This window comes from Orycteropus afer, unplaced genomic scaffold (assembly GCF_000298275.1).
Source record: "Orycteropus afer afer isolate SDZICR_OR568_19922 unplaced genomic scaffold, OryAfe1.0 scaffold00218, whole genome shotgun sequence".
Classification (NCBI taxonomy): Eukaryota; Metazoa; Chordata; class Mammalia; order Tubulidentata; family Orycteropodidae; genus Orycteropus; species Orycteropus afer.
The window spans coordinates 2,242,147-2,266,043 of record NW_006921805.1 but is presented as its reverse complement, the minus strand read 5'-3'; the positions used below and the strand labels follow the sequence as shown (position 1 = coordinate 2,266,043).

The following is a 23,897-nucleotide window of genomic DNA, read 5'->3' as shown; positions in this document are numbered from 1 at the left end:
AAAAAAAAAAAAAAAAGAAAATGACTGTCTATAAAATTTTTATGCAGTGTTTCAGCAGAAATTTATTTTTTATAAAAATATCCCTGTAGTTATAACAAAAACGTTTTCCGTAAACCCAGCTTATATGTATCAATATGCCAGAGACTAAAATTACCCAATGCTAATTTACCTTCTGAACCTTCTACTGAGCTCCAGTCAGAGCTGTCATTATTACACATTACCATCAAGCTTCAGATCACATGGTTCCACCTGCACGTGTACAAGCACACACTATGATGTTTGTTGCTGCCAGTGTTTTCATAGTCACTGACTTTAATCAAATTTTCTGGTGTGTTATCTACAATATTGTAGTAAGTAGTACTTGTGAACCTGTATCAATAACTTTTTTGAGAATGAAGTCATAATTAAAGGAAAAGGAGAAAAAGAAAGAGGCTTCTGGTCGGTTACTAATAATGTAACTAATAATGTTGTAATTCAATATACAAAGATTTTATAAAACTATTTTGTTGTTAGTATTCATATACTCTAAGAAATATTATACTTAAGCAGTGTACAGCTACATCACATAATATTCTATTATTAAAATCGGTAATTGTGGTGGTTATGTTTTTGTGTCAACTTGGCTGGGCCTGGTTTAGTGGCTGGGCAGCTAGATGTAGTATTCCCCATGATGAGACTGGGAATCAACTCATGGTGGAATCTACTGGGAGCAGCTGAGTAGCTGCCTTTGGGTATGTGGTCTGCTTCCCGTATATAAGCAGCAGCTTTGGGAATGGTCTTTAGCTTATGGCACACTGGGACCCTGCATGTAGCTGTGTCGTTGTTCAGTAGCCTGCCATCCTCTGCTGACCTTGGGACTTACAATGGACTTAAATTAACAGCCTGCCCTGCAGTCTGGTAACATCAGGGCTGTGCCATTTTATTTGTCAACTTTGGGCTTCTCAGCCTCAGCAGCCAGCAGCTGTCTCAGTGAAGAAAACCCTCGAACTAACTTCAGTAAGCCAGGAGCAGGAGGCACAGCTGAAGCCCAAGGCTGAGGGGCTTTCACCCAGCCCCTGGAGCCTGGCACTGTGAACTTGGACTTAAAGCCTCCAAATTGTAAGAATAAACTTCTGTTTGTTAAGGCCATCCCATTTGTGGTATATTCCCATCAGAGTGGCACCAGGTAACCACAACAATAATAAACATTACTAAGAATTCTATATGGTCTGGTGCAAAAGGAGGTCCATGGAGGAGGTGACACCGTGCTTTACCACACTGGATGACACCAATTCTAGTCATGCCATTGCTGCCTTTGCTAATTAAAACACAAACCAGGTGAAACACTTCTCTGAAGAAGGCTGAGAAGCCATTACTGCCAATGATTCCCTGGGGAGCATGGGATTCTATCCCATCCTCCATTCAGAATGAGGACTTTTCTCTCAGCAAAGCCTGAGGCTGCTAGGCAAGAGAGCTGGCAGTTAGGTTTCTGATCTGGGCCCCTGCCAATCCTAGGGGTTGCTAAGGACCTCAGTGAGGAATGCCACAGAGTGAGCAACAAGCAGGGGAGCCCCCAAGCCAAACTGGTGACAAAGAAAATGAGCATGTGGCAGGCGGTGGGTCAGAAGGAGACTTCCGCAGGCAGCACGCCTGGACCAGCAAGGACCAGGCAGATGGCAAAGGGGAGGAAACAGATGGCCATCCAGTGCTGCTGCACAGGAAGCTCCAGGGCTGTGAGCTGGGAGGGATGAGGGGCTGGGAGGAAGGGAAAAGACAGAGGCCTTCCTTAAAACACGGCTTTGAATAAATACACTGACCCACAAAGGTTATCTATCAGTTCACTGGGCCTCCTAGAGGGTCTCTGGGACCCAGTGGAATGCCACAAAACCTGCTGCATTCTCTCCAGACTCATATAGGACCACAAACCCACTCATGTGCCACCCTGGCCCACCACAGCCTGGTGGACTAGGTGTTTTCATCAGTCCTATCTCCTTTCTGTGCAGTTACTCCCAGCCTGGGGCAGGTGCTTATTGTAGGTATCATGGAGGGAATTCTTGCCAGACGTTAAGAACTCCATGTGCTCCACAACCTGAGTAGGTTATGTCTCCCACAGGTAAGGTCTTACCTGTGTTTAAATGTTTGCAGATGCTGCTGTCATTACTTAAAGACAAGTGCAGGTAAAGCAATACTGAATTTTCTTATCTGACTCTGTCATTGTTCTTTTTCCAAGCCATCACATACCAAAAATATTACAACCTAAAATACTGCCACACTTGGCTCCTTGAAAATTTCTGGATGATCAAGAAACACCATTAATTTCTAGAGGTTAAAGAGTCTAGACAATTGTTCAATGTGAACATCCTCAGAAGAACAAGAAGCACTTTATTTCTCTCTCTGCAAAGGTCAATGCCATTTATCCTGAGGAAGTATGTACAGGTCTGTACAGCAGACTTCCCTACCAGGAAGTTCATCACAGCCTTGTTTATACTCAGGGTGTATCAGAAGGTCCCTGAACAACAATGGGGGCTATTTGCAAGAACCGTGGTAGATCCATGCCTGGCTAGGACAATGCCCTTAAAAACCAAACGGCAGATGAACAATATGTGACATAGAACAATTCATCACATATTAAGTAAAAAAAAGTGTATTTCCAAAACTGTACGTTATTATCCTAATTTTGTAAAAGAAAACAACAACAACAACAAAAAACCCACCACAGTGTCTACAGGTTAGATAAATACTGTAAAGGCCTTACTTTAAATATTAATCTCAGGACAGAGGGAGTGAGAGATTCCTATTTTTCTACAAGGCACAGGTATTACTTTTTTTTTTCTTCTTTTTCAATCAAAAAGCCTGTAACTTGTTTTATTATTTTTATTTGTTTGACTATTAAAGGCAAATAATTTCTTGTTCTTAGGCTAGGACTGACCTGGGTTGGGATCAAAGAATTGTTGTAGTGAGGTTCTCTGCTGCCTATAACTTTCCAACTTCCAGGAATTATGACATGGGAGTGCATTTTGCATTTAGGAACCAAACTGGTGCTTCCTCACCAAACAGATCTAGAACAGAACATAAAAGGTTCTGCTGGTTCATTCTCCCCTTGTAGGTCCATTCACAGCTACATCAGAGGCCAAGACTCCCCACAGTGTAATACCATTTGGTACCTGGGCTCTGAATACCCAAAATGAGGCCCATAATGCCTTGGCCTCCTGAAGGGTCTGTAGGAGCCACTCTCTTATCAGGTAACTTACTGGATTTATCACAGTCCGGGTAGGCCCCTTCAATTTTATTTGAGGTATAATATCCCTTTTGGAGGTCTGGTCCCTGCGAACCTCTCCAGGCTCACCCACCATACTCCTACACTTGTTCCTCTCCTCAGCTACAGCAACACTCCTTCCTCCAGACTCAGCTCTTCCCTTTGCTTATAATACCATTCCCTCAATCTTCAGAGTTTGTGTCAAAAGCCCTTTCCTCAGAGAAGCCCTCCCTGACCTCTCAGACAGGTCAGGGTCCCCCAGTACATGCTCTATGGTACCAAGTATCTCTCCTTCATTAGTCCCAGTTTGTGATTATATATTTATAACCATGTGATTAGTGTTTATTTCTCTATTAGAGTATAAAGCCCAAGAGGGCAGGGGTTGTATCCGTTTTGTTCATTCCTCCATCTCCAGTGACAGGCACAAACAATGTCCTAGTGCACACCAACCCGCTGCCATCAAATCAAGTCCAACTCATAGTGATCTTATGACAGAGTAGGAACTACTCCATATGGTTTCCAAGGGCTGTAATCTTTTTTTTTTTTTAATTTTATTTTGATTTGGGTGAAGATTTACAGAGTAAATTCACTTTTCATACAGCAGTTCACATATACTTTGTTTCATGTCATTGACCAAAATTTACAATGCAACAACTCCCCTCCCACTTCCTCCCCACAGTTACCTCTTCCCAGTGACCATCCCTCCATACTCTCCTGCGCCCTGAGCTGTCTCCCTATGCATAAGAAGCCCTTCCTTCTCCCATGATTGTTCTCTCCAGGGCATGTGTCTACTTGAGGTAAATGTTTAACTCACATGCCTGTACTTTGTTTGGCTGGAAACCACAGTTGTGGGTTCAATTCCAGACCTGAAGGGCAGCTAGGGGCCATAGTCTCAGTGGTCCATCAGGCGCTATCAGACCAGCAAAACTGCTCCTTTTTTTTTAAGGATTGAATTTTGTTCCACATTGTTCTCCCACTCTATCCAGGATCTCCTTCATAGATCCCCCTCCAAGTGGTTGACAGGCTATACCTTCTTTACCATCCCTTTCCTCATCAACATATCACTGATCTTCAATTTAAAAAAAAAAGAAAAAAAAAAAAAACCTCAATTCATTACTGTCAAATCAATTCTGACTTACAGCAACCCCACATGTTACAGAGGAGAACTGCTCCATATGGTTTTAATGGCCATCATTTCCACAGAAGTGGGTCACTAGGCCTTTCTTCTGTGGTCCTGCTGGAAAGGTTCGAACAGCCAACCTTTCAATTGGTTGTTGAGAGCAAAATTGTTTGCTTACCCAAGAACCTTATCTCCAACTTAGATATACTAAATAAAGGTGCTAGAGGAGTAAATGGAACACCCCAACCTGATAAACCAATACTCATCTCCCAAGATTCAGCTCAAATGTCACCTTGTTTCCCCTCCATCCCTCCTACTTAATGTTGGCAACTCTCAGACCTTTTCTCCTCTTGACCAGCCAATTTTGGTTTACTTGTCTGTTTCCTCAGCTGAACCACAGACTTCTTGAGGGCAGGGGCTTTGTCACAGTTACCTTTCTGCAGACACAGAGATGAATGTGGCACTCCTAAGTGTCTGATGAATGAGAAGAGGAATGGGAAGCACTTCTAGGCTCACAGCAAGGGCATCTTCATCCCTAAAGTCCCAAGGCATTCCTTCTAGCGCAGGGCCCCAGGCACCTCAGTGATGCCAAGACACCTGGCTCTTCGGTCAGACTCTGTGTGGCCTCCGGGTGGACACCAGGGGTTTCCTGAAGTATAGACATGGCCCTCCCTCACCCAACAGTTTCACAAACAGCATTTTTTCCCATCACACTCCTGCCTAGATTTTTTGTTTGTTTGTTTAATAAATGGTGCTGGCAAAACTGGACATCCATTTGCAGAAAAATGAAACAAGATCTGTACCTCACACCATACACAAAAACTAACTTCAGATGGATCAAAGACTTAAATGTGAAACCTAAAACTATACAGTTCCTCAAGGAAAAACTAGGGGCAAATTTAGTGCCCCTATTAAACGGCATAAATAGACTATCAAGTATAATCCAAAATGCACAAATAGCAGAAGAGAAACTAGATGAAGGGGACCTTCTAAAAATTAAATTTTTATGTGCTTCCAAAGACTTCTCCAAAAGAGTCAAAAGAGAACCTTCAGATTGGGAAAAAATATTTGGTAATTACATATCTGACAAGGGACTTATCTCTAGAATTTATAGAAAACTCTAACACCTCAATAACAAAAAGACAAATAATCCAATTAAAAATGGGCAGAAGACATGAATAGACACTTCACCAAGGAGGATATTCAGGTGGCCAACAAACTTATGAAGAAATGTTCACCATCATTAGCCATTACAGAGATGCAAATCAAAACAACAATGAGATACCATCTTGCTCCAGCACTAGTAGCAAAGTTCAACAAGACACAAAATAATAAATGCTGGCGAGGATGTAGAGGCATTGGGATTCTCATACACTGCTGGTGGGACTGTAAAATGGTACAACCACTGTGGAAAGCAGTATGGTGATTGCTTCAAAAGTTGGAATTAGAAATACCATTTGACCCAGCCATTCTATTACTAGGTATATATCCTAAAGAAGTGAGAGCCATGACAAGAACAGACATATGCACACCCATGTTCATCACAGCACTATTTACAATAGCCAAAAGATGGAAACAACCTAGGTGTCTATCAGCTGAGGAATGGATAATGAAACCATGGTACATACACACAATGGAATACTACGCAACCCTAAAGAATAACCTAGAATCTGCAAAACACCGCATAACGTGGATGAACTTGGAGGACATTATGCTGAACGAAATAAGTCAATCCCAGAAGGACAAATATTGTATTAGACTGTTATTGTAAAAATCAAGGAAAGGTTTATCTATGGAAGGAAATTTTCTTTGTTGGTCACCAGTGGTGGGAGGGGAGGGGAGGAAACACTGCTAGACAGGTACAGATAAGTATTGATTAGGGTGAAGAGAAGAGCAACACACCAAATGTGAGTGATCAGCATGGTGGCACTGAGGAAGAGGAAGACATAGATAGATACATGGAAGATACAGAAAATGGTATGACCCCTTTTGCACATACAGTACTGTGTTGTCAGTGAAGGCAAACATGGGTATATGGGTGGATAGATGGGTAGACAGGCTGAACTATTAGGTATGTCTATGAAGTGGGGAGTGTACCCAAGACCATGTATAGGGTTGGCAGACAATGGTCCTATAAGTGTATTTGTATGATCTGAATTCCCAGGTATATCGTAGAGCTGACAAGGGACAATGCTGTAGTCACTTCTTGGTCACAGCCAGCTACCCAGAGGGACTGACTAGTTGAACCTGGGAATGAGGACCATAGTCACAGGGGACATCAAGTTCAATTGGCATAACATACTACACGAAACATTGTTCCACCTCCTATTTTGGCGAGTAGCAACTGGGATCTTAAAAGCTTACAGGTAGCCATCTAGATGCAATGATAGGTCTCTTATCATCCAGAGCAAAGAAGAATGAAGAAAACCAAAGATTCATGGAAACAATTAGTCCTAGAGACTGGTACACCATGTGATCCACAGCCTATACGACTATGATACCAGAAGAACTAGGTGGTGCCTGGCTACCAATGTCAACCACTCAGAGAGTGATCTATGAAGGAGATCCTGGAGAGGGAGAACAATGTGGAACAAAACTCAAAAGCATTTGGAAAAAAAAAAAGGGGGGGACCACGTTTGCTGGTCTGATAGAGCCTGGTGGAACCACTGAGACTATGGCCCCTAGCTGCCCTTCAGGTCTGGAATTGAACCCACACCTGTGGTTTCCAGCCAAGCAAAAGACAGGCATAGGAGCTGAACATTTACCTGAGGTAAATACACTTCCTGGAGAGAACAATCATGGGGGAAAGAAGGGCTGTTTATGCACAGGGAGAGAGCTCAGGGGGAAGGGGTGCACAGAGGGATGGACACATGGAAGAGGTGACTGTCAGGAGGAGGTGGGAGGGGAGCTGTTGCATTGTGGTGAATTGTGATCAATGTCATGAGACAAAGTGTATATGAACTGCTGTATGGAAAGTGAATTTGCTCTGTAAATTTTCACTCAAATCACACACACACACAAAAAATGCCACCACAATCCAGTTTAAACACACACACACACACACACACAGAGAAAAACAAACGAACAAACTATGGCTTTCAAGTTGATTCCTACTCATAATGACCCTATAGGACAAAATAGAACTACCCCTTAGGATTTCCAAAGCTGTAATCTTTACAGAAGCAGATTGCTTCATCTTTCTCCCATGAAGCCGTTGGGTTCAAACCAACCCTTTGATTAGCAGCCTAGCGCTTTAACCACAGTACCACCAGAGCTTCTTTTAAAAGATTTATCAAGATATAATTCACAGACCATTCAATTCACCTTCTTAAAGTGTACAGTTCAATGGTTTTTAGTATTGTCAGTTATGCAACTGTCAAAATTTTAGAACGTTTTCATCACCCCCAAAGGAAACCCCATACTCATTAGCAGTCACTCCCTATTTCCCCAACCTCTCCAGCCCTAGGCAACCACTTATCTACTTTCTGTCTCTATGAATTTGCCTATTCTGAACATTTCATATAAATGGAGTCATCTGTGTAGTCTTTTGTGACTAGCTTCTTTCACTTAGCATAAAGCTTTCCAGATTTCAGCCATGCTGTACCACATTATCAGTACATTTCTTTTTATTGCTGAATAAAAAAAGCATCTCACTGATATATACTCTCTGTGTATCCATTCATCAGTTGATGGACATTTGGGTTGTTCCCAGTTTTTTGGTTTTTTTTTTTTGGCCATTATGAATGTTATGAACACCCATGTACAAGTTTTTGTGTGGATATGTGTTTTCATTTTTCTTGGGTATATAACTGGGAGATGAATTGCTGGGTCATGTGCCAACTCTAAAAGGAGTCCTGGTGGCACAGTGGTTAAAGCACTTAGCTACTAACTTGAAGGTCAGCAGTTTGAATCCACTAGTTGCTTTGTGGGAGAAAGATGCAGCAGTCTACTTTCATAAAGATTACAGCTTTGGAAACCCTATCAGGCAGTTCCACTTTGTCCTATGGCATTGCTGTGAGTTGGTACCAAGTCAACAGCATCAGGTTTTATTTTTCATGGTAATTCTGGAGTCCCTGGGTGATGAAAATGGTTAATGTGCTCATCGTTAACTGGAAGCTTGAAGGTTTGAGTCCACCCAGAGGCACCCTGGAAGGACAGGTGATCTACTTTAAAAAAAACAGTCATCGAAAACTATAGAGCACAGTTCTACTGTGACACACATGGAGTCGGAATTGACATGACGACAGCTGGTATATGGTATCTCTGTTTAATCTTTTTGAAGAACTGCCAGACTGTTTTCCAACATGGCTGCACCATTTTACAGTCCCATCAGCAATGCGTAAAAGTTCCACTCTCTCCACATCCTCACAACACTTGCTATTATCTGTCTTTTTACTGTAGCTATCCTAATGGGTACCGAGCCTCTGATGGTGTTGTGCCTAAGGCATTTGACTGCTAACCAGAATGTTGGTGGTTCAAACCCACCAGGCATTCTGTGGAAGGAAGACTGGGCAACCTACTTCTGTAAGGATTTACTGCCTCGGAAACCCAAAGTGGGTTGCTATGAGTCAAATTCGACTCAATGGCAGTGAGTTTGGTTTGGTTAGGTTATCCTAATGGGTATGAAGTGGTATCTCACTATAATTTTTATTTCCCTAAATCTATTAACAAGTAATAACTCTGCTGAGTCTTCTGGGGATACAAGCCCAGTCAGGTCTGGGTTGAGCCCCACATCTGCTGCCAGTTTCCTCATCTATCAAATATGATACTTTACTGGATTTTTTTAAATGCATTTTATTGAAAAATAATTTATGTACCATGAAATACACAAAACTAAAGTGACATGGGTCAATGCATTTTTTTGGGGGGGGCAGTGTTACCTCCCCTCCCCTCCTACCCCTGGCAACCAACAAAGAAAGTTTCCCTCCATATATAAACCTTTCCTTGATCCTCCACAACAATGAATTAATACTATATTTATCCTGTGATTGACTTATTTCACTCAGCATAATGTCCTCCCAGTTCATCCATATTATGCAGTGTTTTGCAGACTCTACATTATTCTTTAGTGCTGGATAGCATTCCATTATGTGTATGTACCATAGTTTGGTCATCCATTCTTCTGCTGATGGGCACACAGGTTGTTTCCATCTTTTTGCTATTGTAAACAATGCTGTGATGAACATGAGTGTGCATATATCTATTCCTCTCCTGGCTCTCACCTAAGTTATATACTTAGTAATGGGATTGCTGGGTCAAATGGTATCTTAAATTCCAGCTTTCTAAGGAATCACCATATTGCTTTCCACAGTGGTTGTATTACTTCATCATCCCACCAGCAGTTTATGAGAGTCCCAATCTCTCCACATCCTCACCAGCATGTTATTTTCTGTCTCATTGAACCTGGCCATCAGTGCTGGGGTGAGACGGTATCTCATTGTTGTTTTGATTTGCATCTCTCTGATGGCCAATGATTGTGAGCATCTCTTCATGTATTAGCTGGCCACCTGAATATCCTCCTTGGTGAAGTGTCGATTCATGTCTTCAGCCCATTTTTCAATTGGATTGTTAATCCCTTTGCTGTTGAGGCACTGGAGTTTTCTATAAATCTGAGAGATAAATCCCTTGCCAGATATGTAATTATCAGCAAATATGAATTTGTTACTGTCATTTTTGTTATGTGCTTTTTCATGGCATTGATTTCTTTGTTCCATATAATTTTCTATGCTGAGCTCATTTTGCTTATGAACTGTGTTATTACTTCCTTCATTGCTATTGTTTTAGTATTTGTGCTGGTCCTCTTTTTTTCTTTTGATGTGAAGGTTTATCATTTTTCTTTGAGGTTACCCTATGATTTATAGTTTTCTTCCCAAGTTTAGAACAGTCCATTCTATCTTGTAGTTGTCTTGACTTCCCTACCATCTAGAAGTTCTGTAATGACACAGTTTTTTCCCTCTTTTTGGTTTGTAGTTGTCCTCATTTGTCAATTGATATCTCTTGCTCCCTGTTTACAATCTTGTAGGCTTGTTTACTTTGGATACTCCCAAAGCTGGGTTGGTTACAGTTGTTGTTTGCTGTTGTTGCTTCTCTGTCCAAAGGGCTCCCTTTAGCATCTCTTGTAAGGTTGGGTCTGGTTTTAACAAATGTCCTTAATTTCTGCTTATCTGGAAAGTCCTAATTTCACCATCATATTTGAGGGACAATTTTGCTGAGTACATAATTCTTGGTTGGTAAGTTTTCTCTTTCAGGATTTTATATATACTATCCCATTGTTTTCTCGCCTGCATGGTTTCTGCTGAGAAATCTGAGCTTAGTCTTATTGGTTGCCCCTTGTAGGTAACTTTTCGTTTTTCCCATGCTGCTTTCAGGATTCTGTCTTTGTCTTTGGTTTTGGTGAGCTTGATGATGATATGTCGTGGTGATTTTCTTTTAGGTTCTATCCTGTTTGGGGTTCATTGGACTTTCTGAATGGATATATTCTCATCTTTCATCACACCAGGAAAATTCTCTTCCAACAAATCTTGGACAATTTTCTCAGAGGATTTCTTTTTCTCTTCCTGTTTTAGAATTCCGATTATATGTAGGTTATTCCTTTTGATGGTATCCCACATGAACCTTAGGCTTTCTTCATTTTTTCTTGATCTTTTTTCTGATTGATTCCTTTCCAAAAAAGGTATTCAGGTATTTGCCTTCAATCTCACCAATTTTGTCTTCCATTGATTCAATTCTGCTTGTTTGCCCATTCCATGTCTTATCTATTTCTGAAAATTTAGTATTAATATTCTGGATTTCTGTGTGTAGGTTCTGTACAATTTCTAATTTTTCATTTATTTTGTCATTTTATTCTTTTATTGTCTTTCCAAATTGTTCTAGGTTTTTCTCTGTGTTTTCCTTGGTCTGTCTCTCAATCCTTTGAAGATACCTAAATATAATTCTTTTGAATTCCTTATCAGGGAGTTCCAATGCTGCATCTTCCTCAGGGATGTATTTTGGGTCTGTATCCTGCTCCCTTATTTGTCCTGCTTTATCTTGCTTCTTTGTGTGGGCTGTGATGCTTTGTTGTCTCTGAGGCATTGTGACATTTTTGTGTTTATATTTAATTGATGATTTTATGTTGGAGTGACTTGCCGACGATTTTCGTTTTGTTTTTATGTTATCTACGCAGGCAGGGTACTGTGCCGTGCTCCTCTATTCACTAGTTGACAGCACTTATACATTCACCACCTGTCTCCTTTCCTGTTGTCAGCCTCTCGTATGTCCCTGCCGATCTTGGCAAACAGAGTCTATTCTTAGGGCCCTGGAATCCGAATGAGAATGCTGTCACTTTAAAATCCAAAATGGCTGCTACTTGTAAAGGTTCAAAATAGCTGCATCCTCAGTCACTTTAAATCTCCAAAATGGCTTCCACTTGTAAACGTTCAAAATGGCTATGCCCTTGGTCACTGTAAATATCCAAAATGGCCACCACTTATAAACAATCAAAATGATGCATCCTTGGTCACTTTAAATACCCAATATGGCTGCACCCTCGGTCACTTTAATTATCCAAAATGGCTGCTGCATGTAAACACTCAAAAGGGCTACACCTTCCAGACAGCAGAAAGTCAATGGTTCAGTTTGTCTCCCTCCTTGCCATTTCCCTTCCTAATCATAGGCCACCAGCGCAGTCGTCCCTGTAGCCCTTGGTGACCAGGGCTGATATTTAGGTCAATTCTCAGGTCCACGGCTCCAACCATCTCTGTACTGTTTTCATTCAGGTTTTTCCACTAGTTGGTGCCTAAGCCACTTCTGTATAGTTCCTTTCAAAGCTCAGGGTTCCAGGATTATCTTCTGTATCTCTGTCAATTGGTTTTTCTTTTTCTTTGTTGAAGAGAGTCTGTCCCTTGTCTGCCTATTCCTCCATCTTACCAGAAGTCTTTACTGGATTCTTAAAAATATTTAATGATCTTTAGCATATAGCCAAGAACAATAGTAGGGCTCCAAAAAAAAAAAAAAGTAGCTATTAAAAGATAAAAAAAAAACCTCCCGTAAGTCCAAGCAGGAGCTCTAGTGGTGTAGTGCTTAAGGCATTTGACTGCTAACCAGAAGGCTGGCGGTTCAAACCCACCAACCACTCCTGGGAAGGAAGTTACTTCCATAGTGATACTGCCTCGGAAACCCAAGGAGGGGTCTTTAGGAGTCGGATCTGACTCGACGGCAGTGCACTATTGTAGTAAGTCCAAGAACCATGACTGTCTCTCTATTCTAATTAAGTCAACTAAAGAAACTACACCATTGTGGCCAGAGAATTATAAGGAGTGATTAAAATGATATTTCAATTACTAATACTCACTGAGAAACTCACTTTCTTCCTCTTTTTGTCACAGTCTCATTTTCTAGTAGTGGTAGACCCAGGAAGAGGCCCAAAGCAAGGGAAGCTCTTCTCTAAAAGAACAGCCTTTTCAATGATTTCTTCAGGTGATATGTTGACAGCCCATTTGTCAGAACCAGGATGAAAATATTTCATGGGACATCAAGGACAAAAGAGTCAGCCCGTTTAGTATGTGACTGAGATATCAACAGTCAAAATGACAGATCCATAAATAGAGTGCCCAGGTAATACCTTTTTGGCTGCTTCTGCCCTTAGCCCTTCCCCAAAGGAGTAATAGTGACACAACAGGTAAGCACTTGGCTGCTAACCAGAAGATTGGTAGCCTGAACTCATGCAGCCACTCCACGGCAAGAAGACCTAGTGATATGCTCCCATAAAGACTAAAGCCTAGAAAACCCACGGGGCAGTTCTACGCTGTCATACGGGGTCGTTATGAGTTGAAATTGAATTGGCAACACCTAACAGCAATAACAGTCCTTCTCCAACACTAGAACTTGACTATGTGTTTCCTAGCAAACAGGACAAGTGAATAGCAAGTATCCAGGCAGGCACCCCAGAAAAGAGGAAGAAAAGGTAGAATAGGGAAGAGGCAGACAAAAGGCCCAAGGACATAACCCCAAGTCATCTGTCTGCTATAATATGACCACCCTATAAGGCCAACTTCACTCCCAGGGCATCTGTTCAAAACAGCTTGCAGTTGCAGGGAGTTCTCCAGAGAAGGAAGAAGTATCCTATGAGCTTGGTTTTAAGAGGGGAAGGGAGGAGAAACAGACAGACAAAGCAATTCTCTAAGTCTCTGATTTCCTCTTTTGAATAGGTCCAATCATTGCCACTCACCATTTGGCACAAGGGCCACAGGGCTAGTTGAGAAACTTAAAACCGGAGATGGAGGTTTCTTTTCTCCACTACTCTTGTCCATCAAATTCATGAACCAAATGGAGGCTTCTCATCCCTATTACCTTTGTCCACTAAAACTCATCCTTAGACTCATATGTCTTCCAATGCTAAGGTAAGGCCTGTCTCACCCCAACTCATCTTCTAAGGATGAGCATGTGGACTGGTTTCCTCTATTTAACTGATAAAACCTCCTTGTCTCGTCCAAAAACTGTTCTGCTCCAACTCAACACTGTTCAGCACTAATTTTTTTTTGTTTTTTAGGTACTTCCTAATTTTTAGTCCTCCTTTCACCACCCGTCTGTTTGTCATACTGTGACAGCTTTCACGTTGCTATGATGCTGGAAGCTATACAAACCCAAACCAAACCCACTGCTGTTGAACCGATTCTGACTTATAGCAACCCTGCAGGACAGCAGAACTGTCCCCATAAGGTTTCCACAGCTGTAAATCTTTATAGAAGCAGACTACCTCGTCTTTCTCCTGCTGAGCGGCTGGTGGGCTCAAACTGCCCACCTTTTGGTTAGGTCGAATGCCTTAACCACTGCACCACCAGAGCACCTTGCTGGAAGCTATACCACTGGTATTTCAAATCCCAGCAGGGTCATCCATGATATGAGCTAGTTTCAGTGGAGTTTCCAGATTAAGACAGACTAGGAAGAAAGGCCTGGTAATCTACTTCTGAAAATTGGCCAATGAAAACACTATGGACCACAATAATGCAGCCCTGGTAGCATAGTGCCTAAGGCACTTGACTGCTAACCAGAAGGCTGGTGGTTCAAACCCACCAGCCACTCCTCGGAAGGAAGGTTGGGCAATCCTACTTCCGTAGTGATACTGCCTCGGAAACCCAAGGAGGGGTCGCTATGAGTCGGGGCCGACTCGACGGCACATAACAACAACAACAACAACAATGTTGTCAGGTAAAGTGCTGAAGATTTTTGAGGCTGGAAGGCACTCAAAATGCATAGTGGCTGCCACAATATACCTAAGCATACCAACGATAATGAAGATGTCACAGTACCAGGCAACGTTTCATTCTGTTGTACACAGGGTTGCCATGTCTGAGCTGACTCAATAGTAACCAACAACAGAGATGTCCCTTCCTTCCCTTCAGGTTTGTCCCAAGCAGGAAATGAGAGCTCTCTTATTCTGGTAACCTAGTACCACTCTGCCAAGAATATACTACAAATGGGATGGCTTGAACAAACAGTTTGGGAGGCTAGAAATCTGAGTTCAAAGTGCCAGGCTCTAGGGGCTGGGTGAAAGCCCCTCGACCTTGGGCTTCAGCTCTGCCTCTTGGTCCTGGCCCACTGAAACTAGAGGCATCTTTTCACTCAAGCGACTACTGGCTGCTGAGGCTAACAAGTCCAAGGTTGACAAATAAAATGTCATAGTCCTGATGTTACCAAACCACATGGCAGGCCATCAATTCAAGTCCATTGAAAGTTCCAAGGTCGGCAGAGCACGGCAGGCTGCTGAACAGCAACACAACTACATGTAGGGTTCAAGCGTGCCTTAAGCTAGAGACCATTCCCAAAGCTGCTTCTTTATATATGGGAAGCAGCTCACCTACCCAAAGCAGCTACTCAGCTGCTGCTCATAGTAGAGTCCACCATGGAGCTGAGTGTCAGTCTCATCATGGGGAATAACTACCACCAGCTGCCCAGCCACTCAACCAGGCCCAGTCAAGTTGACACAGAAACTTAAGTACCACACCCCATAACCCACACCCAGCACCTGGAGTAACAGTGCCAGCCAGATACACAGGCAGCTCTGACCCTGTGTCCAGCCCTGTGTCCACTTTAGCAGGGCCTAGGTTCTGGGTCTGGGACCTTATGCCTATCCTCTCACTCTTCTCCCCATACCCTTTTCCACAAACTACACTTTCGCCTCCACCATTCTTGTTGCCAGCATTTCAGTAAGTGAAAAGTCACAAAAAGCCCAACCCATTTTCAAGACACTTCATCCAAACTGAAAAGACGTCTAAGATTTAAAACTTTTAAAGAGAAAAAAAAAAAAAGGAAAGAGCGAGGAACAGCCAGAAGAGGCCGACAGCGTGAGCCCTGGTGGAGGCCACAACCTACGCTTGCCACACTCATAACCTTCATCCTGCCTGACTCCACAGGTGACACTTAGGCTCCCCCGGCAAGTAAGTACCAGCCCCTCAGAACGGGCCTTCCCCATTGATCATCTAATAGCCAGGGGCAAAACACGCCCCCTGTGCTGGGTCCTCCCTTGGAACTTGAAAGCGTAGGACACCAAGACAGCTGCCCCAGGGGTACCACTACTTATCCCTCGCCATGGAATGGGGGACCTTCAGAATACGTCCCTGCGGCGAAATTGCACACAGGGTAAAGAAGCCCTGCCGCTCTCTGTTCAGAGGAAAGAGGAGGCCGCGGACAGGGAGGTCGAGTTTCGCTGTTTCAGCGCCTCCACCCGGGCGACTCTTCCACCCCCGGCTCGGGTTCGAAGAGGCGGGGCCCAGAAGAGAAAGGAAGACGAAAAGGAACTTTTGCCGGTGGTTTCTGTCAGTTGGCCGACCAGGCCCTGCAGAGGGGTGACTAGAGACCTGGACTTGGGGGAGCAAGGGCCAGGGGTGGGGCTGAGTTCCAAAGCGGGGGTGCAACCTCAACTTTCCCGGAGGAAGCCTTCCTCGAACTTAAGTTCTGGCGACTCGATCTCCCGCCCCGCCCGCTGCGCGATGCTCCGGGGCGCTCCGCTGGGTCCAGCTGTCTGGCGCGTCCACTTTCGGAGGTCCCTTCCTTCCCGGGCAACTCCGTGTGACCCCAATCCCGGCCCTGCCCTCTCTTACCATTTGCGCCACTTTCAACAGGGCCGCGAGAGTGCGGGGATAGTTGGTGTCCAGCAGCTCCTCCGAGGGGCTCGCGCTGGATTGCCCCGCGTCGGGCCCCGGTCCGAACGCGTTGCTGCTGCTACTGCACGTGGTGCGGACGAGCCCGGGTCCGTGCGACATAGCGCGGCCACAGCCCGCCGGCTGCCTCCCGGGGTAGCGGCGAAGGGGCCAGATAAGGAGGGAAGGGGCGGGGCGGGGCGGGGCAAGGAGAGGAGGGGCGGAGCGCACAGTCCCGGCCCCAGCGCCGGAGGCAGGGATCCGGCGGTGGCGGAACCGAGCCGGGGAGGGCTGGTCCGGAGCTTTCCGGAAAGGTAGCGGCAGTCCCGGCCCTCGGAGAGGCGCAGAAGTTGGACTGGAGTGGGGAGGAAACCGGACGTCTTGGGCCGTGGCCTCTCAGAAGTGGGCAAGGCCCGGGCAACAGCTGGTTCTGAGCCTCCTGGGATCTTGGTGGGTGCGACTGCGGACGTGTGCTAAGAGTATTTTATTGAGGTATATAACTTTATACAGTAAAATGCACAAACGATGTTTTCAGCTTCATTAATTTTTATACACCTGTGTAATCCCCACTCAAATCAACAAATAGAACATGCTCATCACCCCAAAAATCTCCCCCATGTCCATACGCAGTCTACTTCCTTTTCCACCCCTCAAGCTCCCAACGTCGGAGAACCACTATTCTGGTTTCTGTCACTATAGATTAGTTTTGCCTTTTCTTGGGCTTCATATACTTGGAATCATATTGAATGTTTTATTTTCTTTCTGGTTTCTTTCAATCTACACAAGGCATTTGAGATTCATCTTGTTGAGCATATCAGTAGTTCATATTAGTATTTGTTGTTGTTGTTAAGTGCCGTCGAGTCGTTTCCGACTCACAGCGACCCCATACACAGCAGAACGAAACACTGCCCGATCCCGTGCCAGCCCCACAATCCATGCTATACTCGAGCCCATCATCTCAGCCACTGTATCAATCCATCTCCCTGAAGGCCTCCCCCTCTTTCGTGGACCCTCCACCCTACCAAGCATGACATCCTTCTCCAGGGAATGGTCCCTTCTTACAACATGACCAAAATAGGTGAGACGAAGTCTGGCCATTCTTGCTTCCAAGGAGCATTCTGGCTGCACTTCCTCCAGGACAGATCTGTTAGTTCTTTTAGCAGTCCACGGTACTTTCAGCATTCTTTGCCAGCACCACAACTCAAAAGCATCAACTCTTCTTCGGTCTTCCTTATTCATTGTCCAGCTCTCACATGCATACCAGGCGATTGGAAATATCATGGCTTGTGTCAGGCACACCTTAGTCCTCAAGGAGATATTCTTGCTCCTCAGAACTTGAAACAGTTGCTTTTTATTGCTGAGTATTATTTCAGTGTGCAAAAATACCACAATTTGCTCACATGTTGTTGGATATCTAGGCTGTTATTTATTTATTTATTTTTTTGGCAGGGGGGAGGCATTGCTATGAATTCAAAGGAGCCCTCCTGGCACAGTGGTTTAAACACTAGGCTAACTGGAAGGGCACCTGTTCAAACCCACCAGCTGCTCTGCATGAGAAAAATGAGGCAATCTGCTTCCATAAAGATTTACAGCCTTGGAAACCCTATGGGGTATTTCTACACTGTCCTATAGGGTTGCTATGAGTTGGAACTGACTTCATGGCAGGGGTTTGTTTTTTGGTATAATGAATAAAGCTGTGATGAACATTCTGGCACAATTTTTTTTTTTGGTGGACCCAAGTCTATATTTCTCTTGGGTAAAAATCTAGGAGTGGACTTGTTGTATATGTTTACTTCTATTAACAACAACAACAACAACAACAACCCACTGCCATCAAGTAGATTCTGACTCATAGTGACCCTATAGGACAGAGTAGAACTGCTCCAAAGGCTTTCCAAGGCTGTAAATCTTTACGGAAGCAGATTGCCTCATCTTTCTCCCAGAGAGTACAAACACCAACCTTTAACCACCATGCCACCAGAACTCCTTACTGCTATTAGATGCTGCCAAACACTTAGACAAAGTGACGTAACATTTTGCATCCCCTCCTCTGTTGTTTTAAAAATGAAGACAGACCCAAACAAGGCTACCAAACTGGAGTATGTTATCAATGAATGTCTCTATAAGCAGAGTGTCCCTGTGACTGTACTTACAACTTCAATTAGAGATAACATCCAAAGTCCACCTCTGGGGATAATACAGAACAGAACTTCAAATTCTCAATGACTTCAGAATTTAGCAGCCATAGGGGCTGGATGAACTCCTGAAGCTATTGCCCTGAGATACTCTTTAAACCTTAAACCAAAAATATGCCTAAAGTCTTCTTAAAACCAAACAATAGTTTAGCTTAACTAGTTAAATAATGTCTGCCTTGAGCATTATGCTCTTCTAAGAACTATCTTAACAGCATCTTGAAAGATTTGATATTCATCAAATAGACAGAGGTTGCGGCCAAGATTCCCGTGACAGGCAGCAATGTAGTGAGTCATTGAGGCAGAGGTTTTTGCAGGGCAGTTCGAGATGGGGGTATATATACTTAGGTTTACGTGCAGGGATACATGCAGGGGACCCAGGAAAAAACATGTCAAATCTATGATGGATGGGGTCATTTTGTACTAGTTAATGGGTTTCTATGGACATTACCACGAAGCCAGGTGTTTTTTTTTTTCCTGGCTCAGGTCACTGCTCAGTACATTACTCTGGTTCTTTACCAGAATCCTTTGTGGACAGGATCCATCTTTTATTGTTTAGGGCCCTCTCAGTATTGCATATCATTTCTCATGTACACTTACAATTTCCACTCCTGCACTTGTCCAATGCTTTGAAACCCATGGGCGGGGGTGGGGTGGGGGATGGAATGACAGAAAGTCTCTTGAAATGAGGACTTCAGGGAAGCAGAAATACCAAGCACTGGATAATTTCTCCTCTAAGGCACCTTCATCCAATTCTCCAATAATCTTCAAAATTGGTGATTCTCAGTGTCTGGGTTCCAGCCCAGCAACACCAGCATCACTTGGGAACTTGTGAGAAATGCAAATTCTTGGGTCCCCCATCAGACTTGCTGAAACTCTGGGATGGAGCTCAACAATCTCAGCTTTGACAAGCTCGTCCTACCTCCCCTCCATTCTCTTTGTCCTCTTGTTTTGCTTTTGACCATTTTCCTTCTCAGATTACCCATCTTCTCACCTCCAAATCCCTCCACCCTCTATTATGCAGAGAACCTTTCCAGCTCCTACCTCCAAACCCAGTGAGGGTGCTGCTGAACAAAGGCTCTTCAGGAAAACAGCTTTCCCAGACTTTAGCTGCTTTTCCTTGTAATAAAAGAGGAAAAGCTCTAGTGGTATCTTTTACCAGCTGACCATAACTCATTTACCCCTACTTGATTATAAGTGTAATAAAACAATAAAAAGTATAATAAAACAATAACAAAATGACAGTTAATTCTGTATTAGTCACAGTGCTTTTGGTTGCAGGCTACAGAAACTAAACTCTAAGAAAACAAACAAACATAATTCATTGGGTCATGTAACTTGATATGCACAGGTGAATCCTGATTTCAGTCATTGCTGGATCCAGGTGCTCAATCAGGCCTGATCAGCACTGCAGTCTATTGGTTTCCCTCTGTGTTGGCTTTCCTGCCAGGCAGGCCTTCTGTCATGACCCCAGCACCTTTTAAAAGAGCACTTCTTTCTCAGTGGTTCAGGTGCTAACTCACTGGATCAGACATGAGTCATGGCTCCATCTTTCAACCAATCCTTATAGTCAACAGAATGGAAACTTTGTATTGGATAGGCCAACGTGCACCAATTCAACTAATTTCTACCTGTACAATTAATTGACAGTGATTACATTCCTTGAGTTGTGTATACCATTCCCACTCTCCTTTTCTGAGTTGTTTCTCCTGCTTAATAAAACTCGCTGCCCCGTAAGGTTCCTATCTAACCTCTGAAGTTGCTGTTAGCAATTTGATCCCATAACAGGTAGCACTCTCTCATGGGATGCCTCTCTGAGTATCTATCTATCTCCACATCTGCAGAATGGGGACAAACTGGTTACTCCACAGAATGGTGGTGAGGACTAAATAAGAGTAGCTTTGTTCAAGCATTTAGTATGGTGGTGGAATGTGAAATAGGCTGGGATGAAAGGCTAATGGGTCTGGCATGTTAGGGCGTTGGCAGACAGGTGCAAACAGCATCAAGCCAGAACCTGGCAGAAACCCTCAGGGTTGCACTTGATTTAGACCTGCCTTCTTTGCTCATAACTCTCACTGAACTTATAAGGCACTGTCCCATGTCCCTTCAGTTACTCAAAAGAGAGCTATGTGCACAACTGGGGGACATGAAAAATTGCTAATGCTTGCTTCCTCACTCAGGTAATTTTTACCTAGCTCCAGCCTGCATTAAACAATGTGGCACTGAATTGCACAAGTAGTCCTTGCCTTACTCCCTATTCTCACCTCCACTGTTATAACACTGAGTTCATGGCAACTCATAGTGACCCCATGTGATAGAGTGCCCCCTAACATTTCCTAAGCTGTAATCTTTAAGGAAGGAGACCTCCAGGTCTTTTCTCCTGCAGAGTCTCTGGGTGGACTGGAACTGCCAACCTTTTGGTTAGTAGCCAAATGCTTCATTATTCTGCCACCAGCGCACCTTACTCTCCTCCTAACCCTCAGTATAATGTTTCTGGAAAAACTACCATAAGGTGGATTTTCATCTAGCAGACTGGTGCTACCTGGTGTTTGTCTGCTCCAACATGATTGGCAAGGTAAGAAGTTTGGCCAATGAGGAAATGGTGACATTTGAGATCAGGTAGTGAAGACTCATCTTAGACATTTTTTTCTCATTTTGTGGTTATTTCCTGTGTGTTTGCCATGTCTCCCCAAGCAGACTCTAAGCTCTTTGTGGACGATCTGCTTCGTGAATGCTCTCCAGTGGCTGTAACTTGCAGATGGGTTGCTTACCATGCTTTTTGGCTGTACATTTAAAAGGGGCAGGGCAAGGAGAGGGCACACTAATTCCTTAAACAGTAGGAGGGTCTGTATAAAGGTCCTGGTTTTGCTTTGCTTGACTTCTGGAAGTGGGACTCCGGCTGTTGGTCTAGTTTCTGAGAGACCTTGACCAAGCGAAGTTTTGGGATCTCACCGTTACCACTAGTGAAATGGGCTGATACTGCTTGTATTTAAAGTTTGAAGCAGAAATGTATTTGAAAATGGCAAATAACAATCTTCTGCAGAGACAGGTACTATGGACAATTAAACAGCGAGGAAAGGAGTTTGTAAAACTATAAAAAGTAGATGCAAGAATTCAAAATGTAACAAAATGAGCCCATTTGGGGTTGGATGTTGCTAGATTATAGCACAGTACACTGCTGTTCATAACAATCATCATCTCTCATTTTAAAAAAATTAAATTAAGCCCCAAAACCAAAAAAACAAACTTAGTGCCGTCGAGCCAGTCCCAACTCATAGTTGGGTTTCTGAGGCAGTATTTCTACGGAAGTAGATTGTACAACCTTCCTTCTGAGGAGTGGCTGGTGGGTTTGAACCTCTGCATTCCTGGTTAGCAGTCAAATGCCTTAGGCACTATGCCACTGTTGTCATTGTTATGTGCCATCAAGTCGGCCCCGACTCATAGCGACCCCTCTTTGGGTTGCCAAGGCAGTATCACTATGGAAGTAGATTGCCCAGCCTTACTTCTGAGGAGTGGCTGGTGGGTTTGAACATCCAGCCTTCTGGTTAGCAGTCTGTTGTTGTTGTTGTTGTTATGTGCCGTCGAGTCAGCTCCTAAATAGAGCCCAGTGCCTTCTACTTAAGAAGCCAGAGAAGACTATTAGATGTTTCACAAAGATTTTCAGCCAAAATGTCAGATTTTGTCATTCTTAGAATCAAATATTTTCCTTTTATCAAAATCTATAAATCAAAGATTTGCAGGTATAAGACACTTGACAATTTTCTTTAATTTACTCATTTTGTCGTAACTGAGAAAATATGCAGCAAAAAATACACCCATTCAACCATGTATAATGCACTGACATTGATTACATTCTTCAGGTTGTGTAACCATTCTCACCCTCCTTTGCTTTGGTTCTTCCCACATTAACATAAACTGCCCCCTAAGGTTCCTATCTAATCTTTCCAGTTGTCTTGTCAATTTGATCCCACTTAGGTAATTCTTAAAAGGACCATAATGCTCAAGGCAGATTTTTTTTTTTTTTTTTTACTAGTTAAGCTAAACTGTTTGGTTTTAAGAAGACTTCAGAGGATATTTTGGTTTAAGTTTTAAAGATTATCTCAGGGCAATATTTTCAGGAGTTCATCCAACCTGCATGGCTCCAGGAAGTCTGGATTCTATGAGAATTTAAAATTCTGTTCTGCATTTCCCCCCTCTTGATCAGTATTCTTCTATAGAATCTTTGATTAAAATGTGCAGTAATAGTAGCCAGGCAACATCCAGTTTTTCTAGTCTCATGGCAAAGGAGACAGCTGTTCATGGAGGCAATTGCCAACACATTCTATACCTTCCTTCTATCTGTGATTCTCTCCTTCCTCTATTGCTCCAGGCAAATGAAGACCAATTATTGTGCTTTGGATGGTCACTTGCAAGCTTTTAAGACCCCAGGCACTACATAATGAACTAAGATGTGGAAGAGAAACACTGTTGTTGTTATGTGCTGTCGAGTCAGAGGGACTCATAGCGACCCCTTCTTGGGTTTCCGAGGCATATCACTAAGGAAGTAGATTGCCCAACCTTCCTTCTGGGGAGTGGCTGGTGGGTTTGAACCTCTAAATTTCTGGTTAGCAGTCAAGTGCCTTACGCACTATGCTACCAGAGCTCTTATAAGAGAAACACTAAGCATTATTATTATTATTATTAGGCCAATTAATGGGGATGTACAATGAAATCATCACCCTAAACCTCCAAACCCAGGAAGCAAATCCCATGAGGTGTTTGGTTGTACATAAGCAGCCTCAGCAGCTTCTCTATATTTTCTGACTTGCAAATATATCTAACACACTTTTGCCAATTCAATTCTTACAATTGTACAGCTTATTGACAACAATTACATAATTGTCTGTGCAACTCTACCCTTAATAATGTGATTTTTTCCATTGCTGTTAACCCTCCTTTTTCCGCTCCCACCCGCCCTTGGTAACCACCAACAAATTTTGGTCTCTACATATTTTTGTCTTTTTATGTAGGTGAGGTCACACTGTATTTGTCCTTTTATGATTGACCTATTTCACCCAGCATAATGTCTTCCAGCTCCATCCATATTGTGACATATATCAGGACTTTACTTCTCCTACTGACTAATATTCCATTGTATGTCTGTACCATATTTTGTTTATCCTTTCATTTCTTGATGGGCATTAAGTTGTTTCTACCTTTTGGCTTTTGTGAATAGTGCTGCAATAAACACT

At 43.3% G+C, this 23,897-nt stretch overlaps 1 protein-coding gene across 1 annotated transcript in view; it reads right to left on the bottom strand.

Annotated features, from left to right (window-relative positions):
* The window catches only part of CMTM7 (CKLF like MARVEL transmembrane domain containing 7), a 150,590-nt gene extending 133,993 nt beyond the window's left edge, over positions 1-16,597 (bottom strand). Inside the window, exon 1 of the mRNA XM_042782015.1 lies at positions 16,436-16,597. Within this exon, the coding sequence (XP_042637949.1) occupies positions 16,436-16,597 (162 nt within the window). The remainder of the gene's footprint in view (positions 1-16,435) is intronic.
* Positions 16,598-23,897: the final 7,300 nt, after the last annotated feature.